Genomic DNA, 19,642 nt, shown 5'->3' with positions numbered 1-19,642 from the left:
AACCAAATTTGCATGTTCTGATCAAGGTGGGGTGCTGCTGGGGGGGGAGCTCTGTCCTTTCTCACTGCCAATCAGCCTTTCCTGCCTCAACTCAACAATAAAGGAGCTGTTTCCCTCATGTACTGAACTGGAGGGGCTCTAAATTCTTGGTTGAGTGGAATCTTCTTCCTTAAGGAGTATCAACATGAAAGCAGTAGTTTTCCTTTACAGAAGGATAAATCCAAACCTCAGGAGCTCTGCTTACGTCCCTGAATCAGATTGGTGTCCGGTGGGTGAAACACAACACGAGAGCTTCAGGAATAAATGTAACAGGCACTTTAGTGGTCTTATTCTTTGGCAATAGTCACATTTTGCCCAATCCCTCTCACCTCTTACTGTGCCCTGCACGACAACCAGCTCATTCTGTCCAAGGTGAGTGCAGAGCAGTAAGTGTCCTGGTCCTCACCTGCATTCCTGGTGGGCTTTGCCACCAAAAAGTATATGGAGGATTAGAGGGAATTGCTGGAATACCTCAGAAAGGATCCCTGCTCAACCACTGCCCTTCTTTAAAGGCTTTCTACTAAGCTGTCTCTCAGTTCTGTATCCACCTATCTCCATCCCTGGCAACGGCATAGGACTCACAGTGCTTTGCCAGCTTTTTGGATCAGAATGCAGTGGTTGTGTTTGGTAGCTCAGGAACACCACCAGGTACTTAATCATGGATTTCCTGAGCTGGGAAGCATTAGCTTCACCAGACAAAACTCAGTTTGGGTTACATGTGCTCACTGGAACCCCGTAGTTGCTCAGGCAGCAGCTCTGAGAGATAACTGACAAAGAAAGAGCAACCCTGCTCCATTTCCCACAGCCTCAGGAAAGGGAGTGCAACAGGAGCACAGGAGAAACTGGGAATGATGAAACAGGGCAGATTGGATCAGGAAACCCTCAGTAAATGTGACTGCTTCTAAAGCAGCTTGAATCCTCTCCCAGCAGAGCTACACATGAGCTTTCACTCACATTTTCCTCTCTACTTAAGCTTCCTGCTAATGTTACATTGCAGGCTGAATTCAAAAGCACATCCAGAGCCTTGCAAGCCTGCTGGGAAGGGGCCCCCTAAGGTGGGTGCTGCTCTGCTGCTCAGTTAAATCCTGCTTCATGTTGGTACTCCTGGGGCCTGTGGTGACACTGATGCTGCAGCCGCGTTCCGGTGTGTCGGCACGCGTGGTCCCTGACCTTTATGTCTTCTAGGGAAGGACAAGAAGGGAAGCTGCAACCTGTCTCGTGTGGACAGCACCACCTGCCTTTTCCCTGTGGAGGAGAAAGCTGTGGAGTACTACTTTGCTTCTGATGCTAGGTAATGTGCTGCAGAGCCTTTTGGTGTGTGTAAAAATACCCTGTTTAAAGGTAAGGCTTTGAACAGGCAAAGGGGTGGCTGTGGTTTTGTCCTGGGTAACGTAAACTCTGTGTACGGGGCTGTTACTTCACAAATGTGAACCCGTTACCACAGCCCTGACAGAGACAGAGGGGGATTAGATGAGGGTTTCTGTTAAAGGAATGAAGGCTCACCCCACAATGGCATTACCCTTCTTCAAGCACATCTGTTGATAACGTTTCTGAGGTGAATGATAGGAAACCTGAGAGAGCACTGACTGAATTAACGGCCCAGATCCAAACTGTGCTGGTTCCCCAGGGATCTCTTCACGTGTGCAATTCCTTTAGCATCAAAGGTGGCTGATTTTAATCCCAATGGAGAGAGCGAAGGTTAATTGGGCAGCTCTTACCAGAGCTTTTGGGTTTCTCTGCATTGGGGACATGCTCAGGAACGTGAAAGCACTGCCCTGCGTGACTTCTGCAGCTCTACTCAGAGCATTTGGGAGGGTCTCAGGACACACTGATGGGTTCTGATTTTAAACAGCTTTTCAGTGACTTGCCAAGGTCAGAGCAGAAGTTAGTAAACCAGGGAGCTGATGGGTTTTAGAGCAGCTTACCTTCATCAGCTGTGAGAGTACACCCTAAACCCTGGCTGAAGATGGATTCCAACATTGGCATTCCCCAGGTAAACTGCAGGCAGGGAAAGGTGTTTGATAGTACCTCATCCTCCGAGTGCTTCTACACTGATCTCTGAGGACTTTAAGAGGTGGGTGAGCTGTCCCCAGTTTTACAGAGTGGGACAGTGAGGTGCAGGCAGGAGCAGTGGCTTCTCACTGCAAAAGGCAAGAAAGGAGCCTCCATCTGCAGTCGAGCACCCCGGTGTGCTAGAGCCAAGTTTCTGCCTGCTTGCTACCTCCTAACAGTCAGATCCCAGTGCTACACGTGCTGCTTTGTCCAAGGAGTTCCTAGTTTCTTCTTAAAGCAGAATAATGAGTTAGGTGGAAAAAATCCAGTTATATTGGCAGTGTGGAAATGTACTTTACAGAACCTGCCTTCTTTTAACAGAAATTCCATTGACGTGAGCAACTTTTTTGCCTCAAAAGCTGTAGGTTGGATTAGAAATGGGGCTGCAGCCCTCATCTGCCTGTGAGAAACAGTGTCTTATGGCAAGTGGTGTGTGCTTTCGTAGTGCTGTCATTGAGCATACCAACAGAGTGATTTTCCTGGAGGATGATGATGTAGCTGCTGTGGTCGACGGCCGGCTTTCCATCCATCGCATTAAGCGCACGGCAGGCGACCACCCTGGACGGGCTGTCCAAACCCTGCAGATGGAGCTTCAGCAGATTATGAAGGGTAAAGTCCTTTGGCTGTCACCTGTGGAGATGCACGGGTCCTCCCTGGAGTCACAGAATGAATCAGGTTGGAAAAGGCCTCTGGAGGTCCCCTGGGCGAGTCCGTGGTTTAAAAGCAGGGCCAAGTAGGTCAGAGTGTTAATGGTGCTTGTTCAAGTCGGGTTTGGGGTATTGCCAAGGACAGAAATCCCCCGGCCTGCTGAGCCCCTGTTCCAGTGCTTTATTGCCCTCGTGGTGAACAAAGTTCATTCATCTGGGACTTCCCTCTATTGCAGCTGCTGGGACCTGGCCTTGGACACTTCCAATAGTAAGGTAGCTCTTGCAGGCAGAATCTGTTGTTAATACAATGAGAGGAAGGGTCAGCTTTGATGACTACACTGGTAATTGAGATTTAGGGCTCACCTTATGTAGAACAGATGAAAACGGAAGCACAGATTGCTGTGCTTATTTCATATACCAAAGTAAGGGGGGAAGCAGTACATTTCTTCAACTTCATTATGCATCAGCAGTCTGTGCCATGGCAGGGGGTTGGAACGAGATGATCTTGAAGGTCACTTCCAGCTTAAACCATTCTGTGATTCTAGCTGCTAACATAACACCATAAAGGAGAGAATTGTGGGGCAGAGAGCTTTGCCTCCTGCTTGGAGGCATCCATTTTTCCAATATGGATCCCTAACAGGCTTGCAGTTGCAGATCTGACCCTTGACTGACACATCCTAGTAACTTCAGTCTAGCTTCCCCTGTAAGCAGATGCTTTGGCAGAACAAGAAGCATCAGCTTAATGATTCCTGACTGGTCGCTGGCCCAATAGTGGCTCTGGTTCAAGCTTTTCCCTATGTACACAGGAAAAATGTAGATTACAAGGAGATTTTGTTTCTTTCTTTCTTTCATAGGTAACTTCAGCTCGTTTATGCAGAAGGAAATATTTGAACAGCCAGAATCTGTCGTTAATACGATGAGAGGAAGGGTCAACTTTGATGACTACACTGGTAATTGAGATGTAGGGTTCAGTATCCAGTAGTTACTCACAGTAGTTACAGAGGAGGAAGTGGGTGATGACATGGGAGATTAAAACATGCTGGTGTAAGATGATGTGCCTGTCTCCCAGGGAGCGCTTCCAGAATTACTGGTGGCAAGATTGCCTTTGGGGATGGTTTTTTGGCAAGTGGTTGATGGGGATGGTGACAGGCTCTGTGTCAGCACTGGTGCTACCTGGTCACCCTAACGGTCTCTCTGAATCTTGCCTGCAGTAAACCTTGGTGGGTTGAAGGATCACATCAAGGAGATTCAGAGGTGTCGTCGCTTAATCCTCATTGCCTGTGGCACGAGTTACCACGCTGGGGTTGCGGTGAGTGGCCAGTCCTGAGCTGCAGGCAGTGTTGTGTGTGTCAGGCAGGTTAAGGATTGATTCATCAGGGACTGCAGGGGTAGGACAAGGGGTGATGGGTTTAAACTTAAACAGAGGAAGTTCAGATTGGAGATAAAGAAGTTCTTTACTGTGAGGGTGCTGAGGCACTGGAATGGGTTGCCCAGGGAGGTTGTGAATGCTCCATCCCTGGCAGTGCTCAAGGCCAGGTTGGACAGAGCCTTGGGTGACATGGTCTAATGTGAGGTGTCCTTGCCCATGGCAGGGGGTTTGGAACTGGAAGATCTTAAGGTCCTTTCCAACCCAAACCGTTCTATGATTCAGGTTAAGATTGAGCAAGTCCACCCTGCTGAGTGGAGACCCTTTTGAAAGCTGCATACAGCAGGCTTTCAGTTCCCCAGCAACAGCAGGAGAAAAGAAAAGCTGAAGAACTTATGAAGATGTTGCCTAGGACTTTATTGCTTTAAAACCCCAAACCTGCTCTGTCGTAGGAGACAGTTGGCAAGGGAGGAGACAAACAAGAGCAGGCTGCAAATGCTGCAGCAGGGGAGGATTTCCTCCTCTGCTATTTACAGAGACAGCGATGGCTCCTGCTCAGAGGCATCACTGTGCTTGCCCAGCTCAGAGGAGAGGTTTCACTTTGTACCAGACAGAAGCAGCTCTGGCTGTGTCAGCCACCAGTGTGGGATTGACCTCATGGTTGGTTAAAACGCAATGGCTGTAGATGGAGCCTTTCCAGACTGTAGCTTGGCAGCCCATAATATTGCAATTAAAAGTCCTCTGCAGCTTCACAGAGGAATCCTTGGGCTTCTCTCAGAAGTGCTGCAGAACACAGTGATGTTCATGGGTTTACAAGGGCCAGCAAAGAGTTGCAGAGTTCTTCAGCAATACCAGTCATAGCCTGATAGAAGGACACCCTCTATTTTATAATATATAGGTAGCAGTAGGTAAGTGATGGAGAAGAGAAAGAAGCACAGATGTTAATGGAAACAGACCAAGGAAATGTCTATGGAAGTGAAATATGTATGAGGTGTGTACTAGGTACCCTAATTCTCAAACACATATAGTGAACCAGAATCAACTCTTCCACCATGACACACTGGGGCTGGAGGCCAGTTTGAGTTTGTATTATTCTAAACCAGGTGAGACTGATTTGATGGAGTTTTGGAATAAATGTTTTGCACAGTTTGTTTTTTGGTTGATTGTTCTCTGGAGGGCATACTGAATATATTTATTTTAAGCAAAAGCACATTAATAAACTGCAGTTATGCCAGGAGGACAGTTTTAATTGTCCTCTTAAGTGTCAGAGCACTGTGCTGCACTACTTCTGTAGTTTGGAGTATGCCAAAGCTGTGAACTGCAAAAATACAAAGCAAAACAAGATCTGATGCATCAGTTCTTGGTGGACAGCATCCCACCAGCTTCAGATCCTCACCTGGGGCTGGTTTTTCCAGGAATTACTTGGTGGGGAAGAGCTGCTGAGCCCCTCTCCATGGGGAAGGGCTAGGCTTTGCCTTCCTTAGGGCCTGGATTGTGGGAAGCTGACATGGAATTGGGTGAGGGTCCTTGCCCATGGCAGGGGGGTTGGAATTAGATGATCTTAAGGTCCTTTCCAACCCTAACTATTCTATGATTCCATTTAAGACCAGTCTATATGTGAGGGAGGAATTGGCCTCACAGGCTCTGTGTGGTGCCAGGAGCAGGGTCACTTTGCACAGGGGTGGTTGTGCGACTTGACTGTGGGTAATTAAAGTGCAGCTCAGCACTTGTTTTCACAGGCTATTTTGATAGTAATATTTTCCAGTGTGTGGCAACCAGAAGGCTTTTTTTTGGTGCTCAAAACACTTGTGTTTTTTTTTTTTACACATGATGTAATATGTCACTGTCTTACATCTCCTTTTACCAGACCCGCCAGGTTCTGGAAGAACTGACTGAATTACCTGTTATGGTGGAGCTGGCCAGCGACTTCTTGGATAGAAACACTCCTGTCTTCAGAGATGATGTTTGCTTTTTCCTCAGCCAGTCAGGTAGGGTCTCACTTGACCCCCCTGCCACTGCCTCCCCTCTTCCCTGTAAATGTGAACTTGAGAGGGACAAGGTTTTAGGGCCAAATTCTTGTGCCTGCCTGGGGGGTTGCACATGGGACGTGTGTGAGAAGATTGGCATGCATGTACTGGAGACAGGGAAGAAACAGAGTGGTTCTCCTCCCGTCCCTCTGCACGCTGGAGCAGGATTTTGTTTAGCTGGGTCCTACATATGGTAACAGCAGTTTTGTTTCCCTTCTCTGTGAGGAGGTATTCCATCAATCACCATTCTCTTGAGCTCTGGTAAAGGCAGCTCGATGGTGTCTTTTCAATAGCTGTAGTTCTCTGGTTAAAGCACTACCAAATACTGAGCCCTGTGGTGGACTGGAGCCATGAAAGAAATGGAATACCCACAAGCATCAAAAAATATGACCTTGGAATGGAATATGAGATAAAGACACACTTAAGCACTAAAGAAAAAAGCAATGTGTATCATATTCAGAATACTTTCAAGGACAATTGCAATACAAAACTACAGTATTGTTTTTCCTCTTAGTTGCATTTGCCATTATGGGTTTTCATAACTGTTCTTCACCTTTGACACCAGAACTATTCCTTCCTTATTCTCCATAGTTAGAATTCTATTTTGGTAGCAATGTTGCATTCTTGGTATCCCAGTAATTCAGAATATCCCCTCTTTGTGGGGAGCCTCGTGGTAAAGTTTACCCCCCTGGGTTTCTGACTACACGTGGGGGTGCTTCTGCTTCCCCTTTGAGGCACAGCAGGGATGTAGCTTTCCCCTGAGGTGCTGGATGTGGCAGCTGACAAAGATATTCCAGGAACCTGAGCCTGGTCATCACACAACACAAACCCAAAGTAAATTCTGAGTTCAGATCACTCTAGTTGCCCCCACCCATAAATCTGTTCCTCTTGCCTTAGATTCCCCCCCCCCGCATGACGTGCTCTCGGGGATGCAGCACACCAAGCAGTTCTCACACAGGGGTGTGCTGAAGGAGACGTGTACCAAGCTAACCTTGGGGGCCTTGCTCTCTGTTGTCACCTCAGGCATGCAGGAGTGCTCAGGAGAGGTGTGTCCTTTTAGGACAACAGCACACTGGTAACACCAGATGGAATTCACAGTGGCTTCTGTTTCTAGTCCCATCTCTGGAGCTCAGCTCACAGCCAGGGCTGCTGCATCCTCAGCACAAGGTTTTTTTGCCTTGTCCTCCCATCATGTTCTTTAAACCAACTTCTTCTGCTGCCTTTATATCTAGTTTTTGAATCAACACATTAAGTGAAGCTGGACCTCAGCCTGTGTTTGCATAGTGCCATTTGGAACAGGAATGATGAGTTTCAGACATAACCTCTTTGATAACAGACTCCACAAGCTCATGTGGTGGTGCTGTCCTGTGGCAGCTGAAGTTCCATGAGTTCCAGTGGCAGTAGGGTGGTGAGAGGATGAAGAGGTGGTTGTAACTTAGTGCCATGGCAGCCGCTTCAGCTGGGTGATGTCCAGGTATCCCCAGCACATTTCCCCCCACTGCAGCCTGCCCCAGGTGAGTCTTTATTAACCAGGAATAGGAAGAAAGTTGTTTTTGTGAAAGGAACAGCACTTGGAGACTGCCTTTTGCTGCTGTTTTTTAATCATTGCAGAATCCTGACTTTTACCTACACCAAACACTGTTGGGTTTTGTATTTTCTAGATTTCACTGTCATCTGTTTCGGGTAAAACACAACTACTGGCTCCTCCGACTTGCAGGCAAATACAAACCTCTAAGGATCAAGCTGGGAAATGACTGTGGTTTACATCTGCAGTGAGAGCAGTAACTGGTACTGACCCACAGCATTGTCCATACTTGTCTTCCCAGGTGAGACAGCAGATACTCTGATGGGTCTTCGGTACTGCAAAGAAAGAGGAGCCTTAACTGTAGGAATAACCAACACAGTTGGCAGCTCCATATCGCGGGAGACAGACTGCGGCGTCCACATCAATGCAGGACCAGAGATCGGTGTTGCCAGTACCAAGGTCAGTCACAAGTGTACAGACCCCACTGATTAATGAAGCTCCTTCCCAAGGTGTTGATCATCAATGGATTTGGGCCGTAGAGACCTTAAAGCTCATCCAGTTCCAACCCCTGCCACGGGCAGGGACACCTTCCACTAGAGCATCTTGCCCCAAGCCCCATCCAGCCTGGCCTTGAGCACTTCTCTCCTCTTTGCCATCGTTTGTCTTAAGGTGCAAACTCAGTTTAAGGTCTAAAGATGAAAAAGGATATTAAAAGACAAGGTTATGGAAACTCTGACCTCATGTAAGTGCCCTTAACGGCACTGCTTTACTAAAGAAAGTGTGATACTAAAACTATACTTTTTGTACTGGGGGAATGGTGTTTTACCAGTATGTATGTCCACCCAATGGGATTATCATGTGGTTGATGCATCTGCTACACATGATACAGTATAAACTTGCTTTGCTGCATTTCATTTTGATGAAGTGCTGCTGCCTGATGAAATCTGCTTTGATTTAGTTATATTTAGAGGCGAGATGATGTCAATCTGTTACATAAATGCAGCCAAAAGCCACATTTAATAGTTCATTGGGGAATTTGATCATGGAAACTTCATGAGTCTCTTACAAGAAACTCTTGAACGAGTTGTTTGTCCCTGGCTTGTCTCATGCAGCCATCGTTGCAGTTTGGAGATAAGGGGAAATGGCATTTTCTCTGTGGTGATGTGGGGAGTTACCATCGTTGTGCGGATGTGAAACATGAACTTGAAAAGATTCTGCCCTAAGGTTCTCCAGAACTTCATTTTGAGAGCACATTATGAACAAGCCAAGCATTGTTAGGGACTGCTTAGTGCCATTTGCTTCTGTAACCATCAACTGCACCTGTACTAAGTACTCATGGTCCCTGTCAGACTCTGCTATAGTCAGCACAACTGAAGCTCTTCTAGATTCCTTCCGAGCTGTTTAAGTCTCCCCTGGTATAGCAGCATGAAAGTTTGATCACTGTCAGAACATTTGTGTTATAAGGCCTTTGCAGCAGCTGTGTGATGCTGTGCCTCTGGTTTGGTGAACACAGTTGCCTCAACTTGAGCACTGATTTCACTTGCCTGTGCAGCTGCTTATCCCCCAAAGTCAATGGAACTACTCACTAAAGAAGAGGGGTGGGAAATGACCATGTCAGTGCCTTTGTGTTCCTCAAATGGGGTCCAGAAACCTTCCAGTGCTGTTGGGCTGGCTGGATGTTAGTGTTGGGCTTCACTGTACATCTCCAGTCCATGGCTCTGCCCAGCTTCAGTGCTGTCAGCATTTATTTGCAGTAGAGAAGGACACAGGCCGGGTCACAAAATAGGATTTGATAGGAATCTTAGAAATATACCATTTTGCTCATTGTATCTTCATCTCTTGGAGCATGAGGAGGCAGTGCCATTTCATGCCTCCATTTAAGATTTGCTCCAGTGAGATTTCCCTGTGAGTTTCGTGGTCATCTTGGCTCCTTAATTGGACTGAAAGCTGCTTTTTGGTACCATGGGAAGGATAAAGCCAACAGCTAGTCTAAGGATTTCACACAGCAGGTGGCAACCACTGGGTTACTTGTTGTAGTGATGTGTTTTCTCTCTCTCCTCCCCTTCCTAGGCCTACACCAGCCAGTTTGTCTCCTTGGTGATGTTTGCTCTGATGATGTGTGATGACAGAATCTCGATGCAGGAGAGGCGCAAGGAAATCATGCGTGGGCTAAAGGGGCTGCCAGGTAGGAAACTGCTGCACTGATTGTGTGTCACCAAGTGAAACTCAGCAGCACAGATGAGCTTCAGCAAGGCCTGAGCCTTGTTTTGAAAGACCAAGGGGATCAGATGAGTGCAGGGTGACCATTAGCAATAACTTTGGCTCCTGTGTTCTCTCTGATGTCTTCAAACCACTAAACTGGACTACTAAACCACTGAGTCCAGTCTGTGTGCAAGTTACTGCTCTCTGGATATGAAGAATAAAGAGCATTTGTAGCATGAGAGGCACAGGCACATAAACATGCACAGCTAATTCCTCTCTTTCCTCCTAGACTTAATTAAAGAAGTGCTGAGCATGGATGATGAGATCCAGAAGCTGGCCACAGAGCTATACCATCAGAAGTCAGTTCTCATCATGGGACGTGGCTACCATTATGCTACATGTCTCGAGGGAGCTTTGGTAAGAGATTTCTTGCTTTAAAGCTGGCTCAAACACACTTAGCTGGGGACTTCAGATTTCCATGGAAATGCAGGAAACTACATGTGGCTACAAGCTGTTTTAAAGCAGCCAACAGCTACTGCATGTTGGCTGACCCAGGGAGCCAAACAGCTAAAACACAGCATATCGCTGCCGAGACCCCAGTCAGGGAACAGCCATAGGCTACAGTGGGTTGAAAGGTGTATTTTCCACATTCACACTGGGAATGCTTCACTGGAGCAGGGTAAAACCACTCTATGAACTGCTGGGGTGGCATTTCCAGCCATGCTCAGTGTCCAAAACCAGGCATGTACTTTCTGTACCCAATTATTCTTACTGCACTGACTTTTGGAGGAGGTTGCTGTTGTCCTGTCACCCACTGACACGCAAACGCATCCTCTTTGTCTTTGCCTGCCCCATTCAAGGCTGTGATGATCAGTATGTTGCCAAATCATAAGGCCTGTGGTGGGCTTGGTGCTAGAACTGAAGTGTGGATGGGCTGAGAGCAGCTCAGCCCAGATGCACTGCTCTGATGTGGGCTTTCAGGCTCCCTTGTTGATGTTCTGGCTCTCCCCAGATCCAGAACATGTTTTTACCATAATACAGAGAAAGTGGAAGACACCACAGAGACAGTTAAACCAAAATCACAAGGTTTTGTCCAAAGGTTCATGAATTATTTATTCCCCCTTCAGAAAATCAAAGAAATCACCTACATGCACTCGGAAGGGATCCTGGCAGGGGAGCTGAAGCACGGCCCTCTCGCGCTGGTGGACAAACTCATGCCCGTTATCATGATCATCATGAGAGACCACACGTATGCCAAGTGCCAGAATGCTCTGCAGCAGGTCATTGCACGGCAAGTGAGTAACCTGCACAAGTGCACAGTGCACCACAAACGGTGCTTTTAATATAGAAGCAGTTTAAAGAGCACCCAGACTATTTACCTTGGTACCACCAACTGAAACGGGAGCTCAGTAGATACTCTGGGCAGAAGCCTCATGTAGTTTGTTTGCCCCTTAAAACACGCTGCAGGGATGCCCATGGGATGCTGAGCTGTTTTGTTCTAAACTGAGTTCTTGCTACTGGTGCTCTGAACAGAAGTAAAAACCTTCCAGACCTGTTTTTCTCCAACGTTTCCCTTTGTTGCAGGGGCGACCCGTTGTGATTTGTGATAAGGAAGACATCGAGACCATTAAGAACAATAAAAGAACAATCAAAGTTCCCCATTCAGTGGACTGTCTGCAGGGGATCTTGAGCGTTATCCCCCTTCAACTCCTGGCTTTCCACCTTGCAGTTCTCAGAGGATATGATGTAAGTACAGCATTCCTTCCCTTCTGTGCTCGTGTTTGCTGCGTGCAGGTTTGGAAGAGATGTGCTGGGAGATGTTGGAAGTCTGGGGGGTGTCTGTATAACTGCTGGAGCTGTGGGGAGGGCAGGTTACATGGAGCTGGCATTCCAAACAGGACTGGAAGGTTCTCTAGTGCCCTGGGCTGAGTTTGTGCACTTGGGGTTTGGACCCGTGGCTGTTCTCCGGTGTGAGCACACAGTGTCTGCAGGGCTGCAGGAAGCTGAAAGGAAGGTGACAGGACACAGGAGGATGTGTGACAGAGTCTGCTTGTGTCAGGGGTTTGATCTTTATACAGGCACTGGCCTCTGCCTTGTATCACAGTGACCTTTTATCACGTGAGCACTGTAGCAATGCCGAGTAAAGGGACTCACTCCTTAGCTCTCAACAGAGGAGTCGTGACAATGAGGTTTATGGACTTTTCCTGCACAGATTGTCCTAAACATGCAAATATGTTCAAATCTTCTGTTTAAAGAGAGAACAACCGTTCCACACGTTACGGTTATACCCAAACAGAAAGTGTGTGAATACTCACGAGCGTGTTCTTTCTCCTCCCTCTCTGCAGGTTGATTTTCCAAGAAATCTGGCCAAGTCCGTAACTGTAGAGTGAAAGATCATCTGAATCATAGGGGCAAAAGGGGGATTAAATGAAAGACTTCTTTTTGGTACCAAAATAACTCGATTTTAAAGTCCCCTAGGTAAATCTTATTTTGGTAAATCGTTGTTTGTGTATAAGATCACCATAATTCCATTACATTAGTGATTGTCAGATTGATTCCACGTGCTATGTCAATAGCTTTGGGGTTTTTTGAACTATAGGCTTCCATGAACGATGTTCAGTGGTCTTCTTTAAAGATGACTGAGCCTTCTAGGGAAGGGGCCTCCCCTTTACAGCAATGTCATTGTTTCTTATCCACTGTGGCTCACTCCAGTTGTTGATGAGACGCCATGGAACGTGTTACCTGTCGTGCTCTCAGGCAGTGAACCAGGGTACCAGAGTATCCAACGGGAACAAGAGCTGCTGCTGGCCATGCTTGTGCAGATAGTTTAACAGATACCATGGGGGGGTAAATTTCTGCCTCATGTACAAAAGGGAGTTCAACTGACCTGTCACAGCCTCCTAAGTTCACGTGCTAAGAAAGCAGCGTGGCTTCAGCAGGATTTTATGTGTGCCAAATACTTTGCCAGTGACAATCGTGTGGACTCAGTGGGCCACAGCCCCGTGTAACACCAGTGTAGACCTGTAGTTGTGCCTGTGAAGACAGTGGAACTCATGCCTTCGAGTAGAAATGGAAGCTGTGGCCGACCTGGTGTGGAGGCTCCAAGTGGGAGAAGAAGGAAAACCAGCAGTGCTCAGTCTGTGCTGGCGTCTCATTGCTGCTGGTTTGGGCTTTTTTAAGTACAAGTCTGCCTGTGTTGAGGATCCCCCGCCTTGAACTGAGCACTGTGGCACTATAACATGTCCTGAGGACCCAGCCTTGTGCTGCTGTAGGTCACTGACTAGTCAGAATGTGTAGGAGAGAGTTTCTGCCTTGTATCTGCAGCAGAGAGGGCACTGGAGTTCCCTTCCTGAGGCTCGCTGCCTTAGCCCCAGTGCTGTAATGAAAACAGGTTCTGGGTTAGCAGGAGCAGGTTTTATGTGACTTGTGTCCAATTCAGCTGGTTTAAAGGCTAGGAAAGGCTCTACAGACACAGCAGAAATGCAGACCTTGGTGATAGTTTCATAAGCTTGCAGAGAATCAACAATGACACACAAAATCCACCTTCAGGACTCGACACTGACTTTTCCAAGGCCATTAAAGGGCAGTCAGCCATGTAGTTCCCCTCATGCAAAAAGGTGGCTTTCCTACCAGCTTGATGGGTTCTGAATTGGCTTTAGAACACCCTATAGAAAGCAAAAGCCCCCTACAAGGTGTGACGTGACGCTTGCCCTGTGCTGGTGAGAGTTCCACATCACTCACTGCCCCTGAGGAATGGCTCTAACACTGCCACTGCCCCTTAAAACCTGGTTCTGCCTGCACAGGGGACCCCTGTGTCCGTAGCAGTTGTGGTTTATGTAGAAACCACAGCAACTGTTGAGCTTCAGCTCGGTGTCAGCTCAAGGCTTAGTTTTATTCTGAGTGTGAGATGCTGGAAGCAGCTTCTCCACCATTCTATGTGATTCAGGCTATTCATCTACAAGCACACTGTGCTGCCAGTGTCTGGTTAAGAACAAAGTGGTAAATCCTGCAGCTTATTTGTACACTGACTAGGCCAGTTACATGGCTCTGCTTAAACATGACCAGTGACTTCCCTGCTTCAGCTGGAGATGATGCTTGTCCTTAAGGAAAAGCCAGCACGTGTCCAGTGCTAACGCAGTGAAGACAGTTCCTCTTCTCCTCTCATTCAGCTTGTGTGAGATGTGTTGGGCAGAGGGCTGGAACAGGCAGTTTCTCCCCCCCAGCACAAGGACTTGCAGTGTCACCTCCTCTGTTCCCATTAGGAAAGGGGGGTCTCATGCAAAAGAACCCTGCAAAGGGATTATTTAAGCCCTTTTTCTCCTGTTCCCCTCAGAACAGAAGCAGCCAGCTTTGCTTTTCTCAAGCCTGTCCACTGGGTTCCCAAGTCTCCTCACAACCAGGATGCTTGACATCCCTGTTCCCATACAAGTTGCTGTTCAGTAGTTGGATAATCCAGGCTGTTCCATGAGTAAGTTGTACACAACGAGGACCAAAGAGCAGGGGTCTGAGCTAGACGTGTCCGCCCTCCCGTCGGTGTAACTGGACTGGTGGTGCTGAGCTGTTTGGCTTTCTGCTGGGATAGACAAACCCTTCTTCTTTGTAACTTAAGGCATTAAAACCCACCCCAGGTTCCTCCCTGTCAGAAGGAAAGTAGCATTCACCCCCTGCATCCTCCAGGTCACCACCACAAGGCCTGAAGCTCCTAAACCCGCCTGCCAGGACAGAGGTTTAGTCACTACTCGGTGTAAGGTTTAACAGCAAAGAGTGTCACGGAGCACACTTGCCACGAAGAACTCCTCTGCTGAGCCTGGTAGGGCATGGCTCAGCATCTCACTGCTCGTCGTTGCCGTGGCTGGGAGGTGCGAGTGGATAGAGGACTCCCTTTGGCTTCCCTTTACCTCATCTCGTCTCGGTGTGATGCATTGTGATGACCAGATGATGTTTCTCTTCTCCTTAGGCAACTCTTTAGGGTGTCTCGTGGTATTTATTAACAGCTAGGCAGTCTTCTGCTCTCCAGGATGAATGTTTTGCTTACTGAGCCAGTAAAATTCCCTCCTTCCTAACTGAGGTGGTTGAAAGTTCAATAGCCCCATCCCTAAAATTGAGCCACAGGTAAACACGGATAAAGGCCTTTGCATTTGAAACAGCAGCTGCTTTTGGCAGTTTATCTCTGTTTAAGGAGCCGTTCTCCTCATCTGCCTCAACAGAAGCTTAAAGAGAAGCACGTGCCTGTAGGTCTTAAGGGGTTTTACTCACCAGACCAGAGAACCTTCAGCTCTGCACGTGCTGTTTCTGCCCAGCAGATCTCAAACCAAGTCCACCCTGCTCTAAGGCTATTCCACACCAATGGATTAAGTTGTACAGGGAATAGGCTCCGTCAGGGAGGTTTTTCCCTCCTGAGGAAGGGCTAGGGATAGTTCTGTCCTCAGTTTGTTGGATGAATAAGTACTGCCTGTGTGCACGTTCCTACTGAGACCTGCCCTTGGGCAGCCGTGTCCCTGGAAGATGCAGCACTGCCACAGCAAATGCCATTTCCTTTTAGCCTGGTCTGACTTGAAGGGGATTTAGGTACCACTAACACAGAGATGCTCTTCCAGCCCCAGAGCTGGACACCCCCAATGGGCGAGTCTCACCCCCTCTGTATGAAAGAGCTTCACACAGACCATTTCCCAGTCAAGTGGGAGGGAGCTCATGGACACAGCAGGTAATGATGCTCAGTTTGGAGCCTTAAAGCTGGCCTAAACACTGCTGCAGATTGAGGCCTCTAAAGGCATAAAGAAACCCAACACATGAGTGTGAAGTTGGGCTTTTCCCCTCTGGAGCTGCCACTGGCAGCCCTTGACCCCATCCATGAGTAGGCACTCAGTGTGTGGATGAAGGGAGGGATTGGACTGAGCTCCCGAAGCAGCCCATCCGTGTTTAGCTGTGGCTGGTTTTAGATCCTACCCGGGTGTACCAAACTTGCCTCAAAGCGTGGAGTCCCTCCTCTGCATCAGGAACGGGAAGAAGAAGCAACAAGGAAGTGTTTGGCTTGAATAAAAGGAAAGAAACCTCTTTGCCTTCCATTCAGTTTGTGTAAACAGACATTTGAAGTGGCAAATACCCTCATCTCTTCCCTTCTAGCTCTCTCTGCCTCTGCTTGTACATAATCCAGCTGGCTTGGTTAGTGGGGACCAGTCTGTACCTTGTTTCCTGTCGTGTGCTGTATGCAGAAGATGTCTTTTCCTTTGTCTGTAGTGTTTTATAAGTTGGGTTTTGTCTTTTTTTGCTTCCTTTTTTTTGTATCTCACCCTTTGAATAAAATCAAGTGCCCTACATGAAACAAACAGAGCTGCTGGTCTTCAGTTGAACCCCACTTAGGAATAGGAAACCCCCATTTCAGAGAGCAAACCCAGGCTCTTTGTCCTATCTGAAATACAGACTGATTCCCAGCCATGATTATCCACTCATAGCCAAGAAGGAAGCCCCTAAGCTGCCCCTAAGGCAGAGCAGTTGGTGTTGCCTTCTGCACCTTCACTCATTTAACTCCCACTTCTCTACAATACAAAATCACAGCGCAGCCACGAGAACATTCCCTGTATTCCACAAGTGTTGAAGTCCAGGTTTGGAGAAGGGGTTTGGGTGCTGAGCCAGCAGAGGAGGATGAGCCCATGGGGAGCCCATAGTGCCCATTGGGAGGCAGCAGCTGCGGGATGGCTCATGGCTAAGCCAGGCCTGGATAACGGCAGTGACCAAACAGTGTCTGAGATTCCATCCCCCTCTGGCATTGATACCAAACACCCTCATTTGTTTCCCTGGATAAAGTGGACTCGCTCTTCTCACCTACACCTTTCCTATGCAGCTAAAAGGCCACGAGGCTCCTCTTTAAGGCTCAATGCCTGTGCCTTTAGTACCGCAACAGAACTGGTGCCTACGCGGGTGTCGGGAGCAAGCTGTGCTCTTTCTGCTTGCTCAGGCACAAAAGGGTTTCTGAGCTGCTTCAAGCCTGACCCAAAAGCTGCCCCGTGTGCTTAAGAAGAGTTAACTTCTGACTCATTTCCATGCATTTATCATGGCTGGAATGAACTGCAGGCCTTCAGTAACAAAAGGAGGAGAAGAAAGCCCATGGACTTGCCAAGATGGTCCTGCAGAGCTTACCCAGCCTAAGAGAATCAGACCCACAAAGCAGACATGCTGGGCCCCTTTCCCCCCTCCTCAGCCTCATTCCTTGTTGTTTAGGTCAGATCAACTCTGTTCCCATGGTCCTTACAAATCCCTATGGAAACGAGCTCAAACAAACACGCTGCTGGGCAGCTCCAATCCAACACTGGATCCCGACCGCCGCTGCCTCCAGCCCAGCCACGCTGGAGGCACTCACAGCCCAGCACGGCTCCAAGCACAGGGATAAGGAGGCTCCCGGGTGCTCCCGAGCATCCCGAGGCACCCCAGGACCACAGGTGGGATGGGTGGAAGTGGAGGGTGACCAAAGACCTTGTGGAGCAGAAAATGGCCCTGCATGAAGCCCAAACCTGGGCTGTGCTGAAGTGATGCTGCGGCTCCTGCTGGGAGGATGCTGGGATGTAGGATGGAGAGCACATGGGATCGAGCATCCTCAGTGTGTTTGTGTTGATACAAAGGGGAAGGAGGCAGAGAACAGGGGCAGTTGTTTCCCCCCCAGGCACTGCTGCATCCAGGGAAGGACATTGTGAGTCCCTTGATGCCACTGGAATGAGGACCACGGCTCCTGATGAGCAGGAGAGCTCAAACCCACTCCTAACCCTGGAACAGCTTAAAATCCATCACATCTGCCCGAGGAGCACCCTGTACCTCATCACTTCACCCTCCTGTTCCTGTCTCTGTGGTCCTGGGGTCAATGCCTGCATGGAAAAGCAATGAAGGACCAGTTGATGCACCAGCACCAGCTGCAGCAGAACAATTGGACACACTCAGCTCCAAGAGGAGCTGTTCCTGAGCAGATGTGGGTGCTTGCTATTAGCACAGGGGTTAACAAGAACCTCAGCAAGAACCTGGGCTTTAACACCGTGGAAACACTCAGGAACACTGCTCCCATCAGTAGGAACAAGCAGGGAAACGAGCTGGGATGGGACTCACCCTCCTGGGAATGCTGCGCTCTTTGCCTTGCTTGTTTCAGTGGCTGTGGAAAGCACGACCTAAAGTCCTGTTCCAAAGGGAAACAGCTGCTGTTACACTATGGCTGGATGAGCAGATGAAGAGCTACAGCTGCTGCTCAGCCCATGGAGCCGAGAGGATGCTGCTTCCAGGGTGGAAATGGGTAGAAAAGCCTAAAGAGAGGGGTCCTGGGGGACCCACAGCAGCTCCTGACCTCACAGGGGCTGTGGCTGACACTGGCATGGTCAATCCTGGTTCCTGCCTTCCCCGGTGGAGTTCGGGAGGTCACAGCCCAGGCTGTTTTGACTGTATCCCAGCATTCCCAAAGCACAGATACAGGAGCAGCTCCCGTATGGAGCCAGGCTGAGAACACTGGGGCTGGAGAAGAGAAGCTGCATGGAGACCTCAGAGCAGCTTCCAGTGTCTGAAGGGGGCTACAAGGATGCTGGAGAGGGGCTCTTCATCAGGGACTGTAGGGATAGGACAAGGGGTGATGGGTTCAGACTGAAACAGGGGGAGTTCAGGTTGGAGATAAGGCAGAAGTGATTTATGTGAGGGTGCCCATTGCTCAAGGCCAGGTTGGACACAGGGGCTTGGAGCAAGCTGCTCCAGTGGAAGGGGTCCCTGCCCGTGACAGGGGTTGGAGCTGGAGGAGCTTTAAGGTCCTTTCCAACCCTAAACCAAGCTGGGATTCCATGATTCACCAACACCCAACTCCCCCCGGGGTGCACAGGGATGCACAAACCTCCACCACATCCCAGAGGTGCAGGAAAAGAGAATCAGAGCTGAGCACATCCCCCTTGGGAGCAAGGATTAGCCCCCATCACGCTGAGTATCCCTGTAGTATCCCACTTACAGGGAGCCATCCCATTAAGTGTGGACACACGAAGTCCTCCTTTGTTAAGCACCACAGAAAGCAGGTACCCCTACTCCAGGGCTGTTCACCCCCGTGGCTGATAGGATGGACCCGGATGGCGGCTCCCATTCCGGTGCGGGATCGCGGCCGCAGCTCCTGCCCCGAGGGCTGTTCTGTTCTCTTTATGGCCTGTCCTTCTTGCAGGTGGACCGCATTGCTGCATCCCGAGACTGAGCATCACCTCTGCCCGAGCCACTGCCGGAGCCTCCGGGGGAAGGAGAGGGTGAGCTGCAGCACCCAAGGGTGCCACCTCCTCTGCCCGCACCAAGGGCAGCGCTGAGCGTCACTCAGGTCCCGTGTTTTGCACTGAATAAGACATAGACCCCCTCCAAGAGACAGCCCCGGGTTACTCCAGTTGCTGGTTGCGTTTTGCACTGCGGTTCTTGCTTTGGTTTTAGGTTTTAAACAATAAAAGTCTTCAAAGAGGTCTTGAGTTTTAAAGCGGGCGCCAAACCCAGAGCATCCCTGCTCCAGAGATCGGATTTGCTTGGGTGGATCCTTCCCTTCCTGGCTTCTGCAGGCCAAGAGACAAAGCCAAGCTCGTGACCCCCCCATCCCCTTCTGTTCCTGTTCAGTGATGGTTTTGAGGGCTTAAACCTTTGCTGCTTTGAGTGGAATCCCCAGCCTGTACCTGGCATGGTTTGGGTTGGAAGGGAGCTTAAAGCTCATCCAGCTCCAACCCCTGCCACAGGCAGGGACCCCTTCCACTGGAGCAGCTTGCTCCAAGCCCCTGTGTCCAACCTGGCCTTGAGCACTGCC

General features: G+C 49.1%; 1 protein-coding gene across 5 annotated transcripts in view; it reads left to right on the top strand.

The window, feature by feature from the left end:
* GFPT1 (glutamine--fructose-6-phosphate transaminase 1) overlaps positions 1-19,241 on the top strand; it is a 36,078-nt gene extending 16,837 nt beyond the window's left edge. For 3 of the 5 annotated variants that reach the window (XM_061478950.1, XM_061478947.1, XM_061478948.1), the window contains 11 exons: positions 1,225-1,330; positions 2,537-2,700; positions 3,593-3,688; positions 3,950-4,047; positions 5,972-6,092; positions 7,958-8,115; positions 9,727-9,841; positions 10,148-10,275; positions 10,986-11,153; positions 11,443-11,604; positions 12,204-12,554. In XM_061478950.1, coding sequence (XP_061334934.1) covers positions 1,225-1,330; positions 2,537-2,700; positions 3,593-3,688; positions 3,950-4,047; positions 5,972-6,092; positions 7,958-8,115; positions 9,727-9,841; positions 10,148-10,275; positions 10,986-11,153; positions 11,443-11,604; positions 12,204-12,248 — 1,361 coding nt within the window. In that variant the 3' untranslated portion in view covers positions 12,249-12,554. Of the gene's footprint in view, positions 1-1,224; positions 1,331-2,536; positions 2,701-3,592; positions 3,689-3,949; positions 4,048-5,971; positions 6,093-7,957; positions 8,116-9,726; positions 9,842-10,147; positions 10,276-10,985; positions 11,154-11,442; positions 11,605-12,203; positions 12,555-19,027 lie in introns of those variants that run through there. The other 2 variants (XM_061478951.1, XM_061478949.1) reach the window with 1 other exon arrangement.
* Positions 19,242-19,642: the final 401 nt, after the last annotated feature.

Source organism: Pezoporus flaviventris, unplaced genomic scaffold (genome assembly GCF_033815535.1).
Source record: "Pezoporus flaviventris isolate CSIRO_AGI_PZ_B2104156 unplaced genomic scaffold, CSIRO_AGI_Pfla_v1 ptg000138l, whole genome shotgun sequence".
NCBI classification, from domain to species: Eukaryota; Metazoa; Chordata; class Aves; order Psittaciformes; family Psittacidae; genus Pezoporus; species Pezoporus flaviventris.
This window is presented reverse-complemented; position numbering and strand designations above follow the sequence as displayed.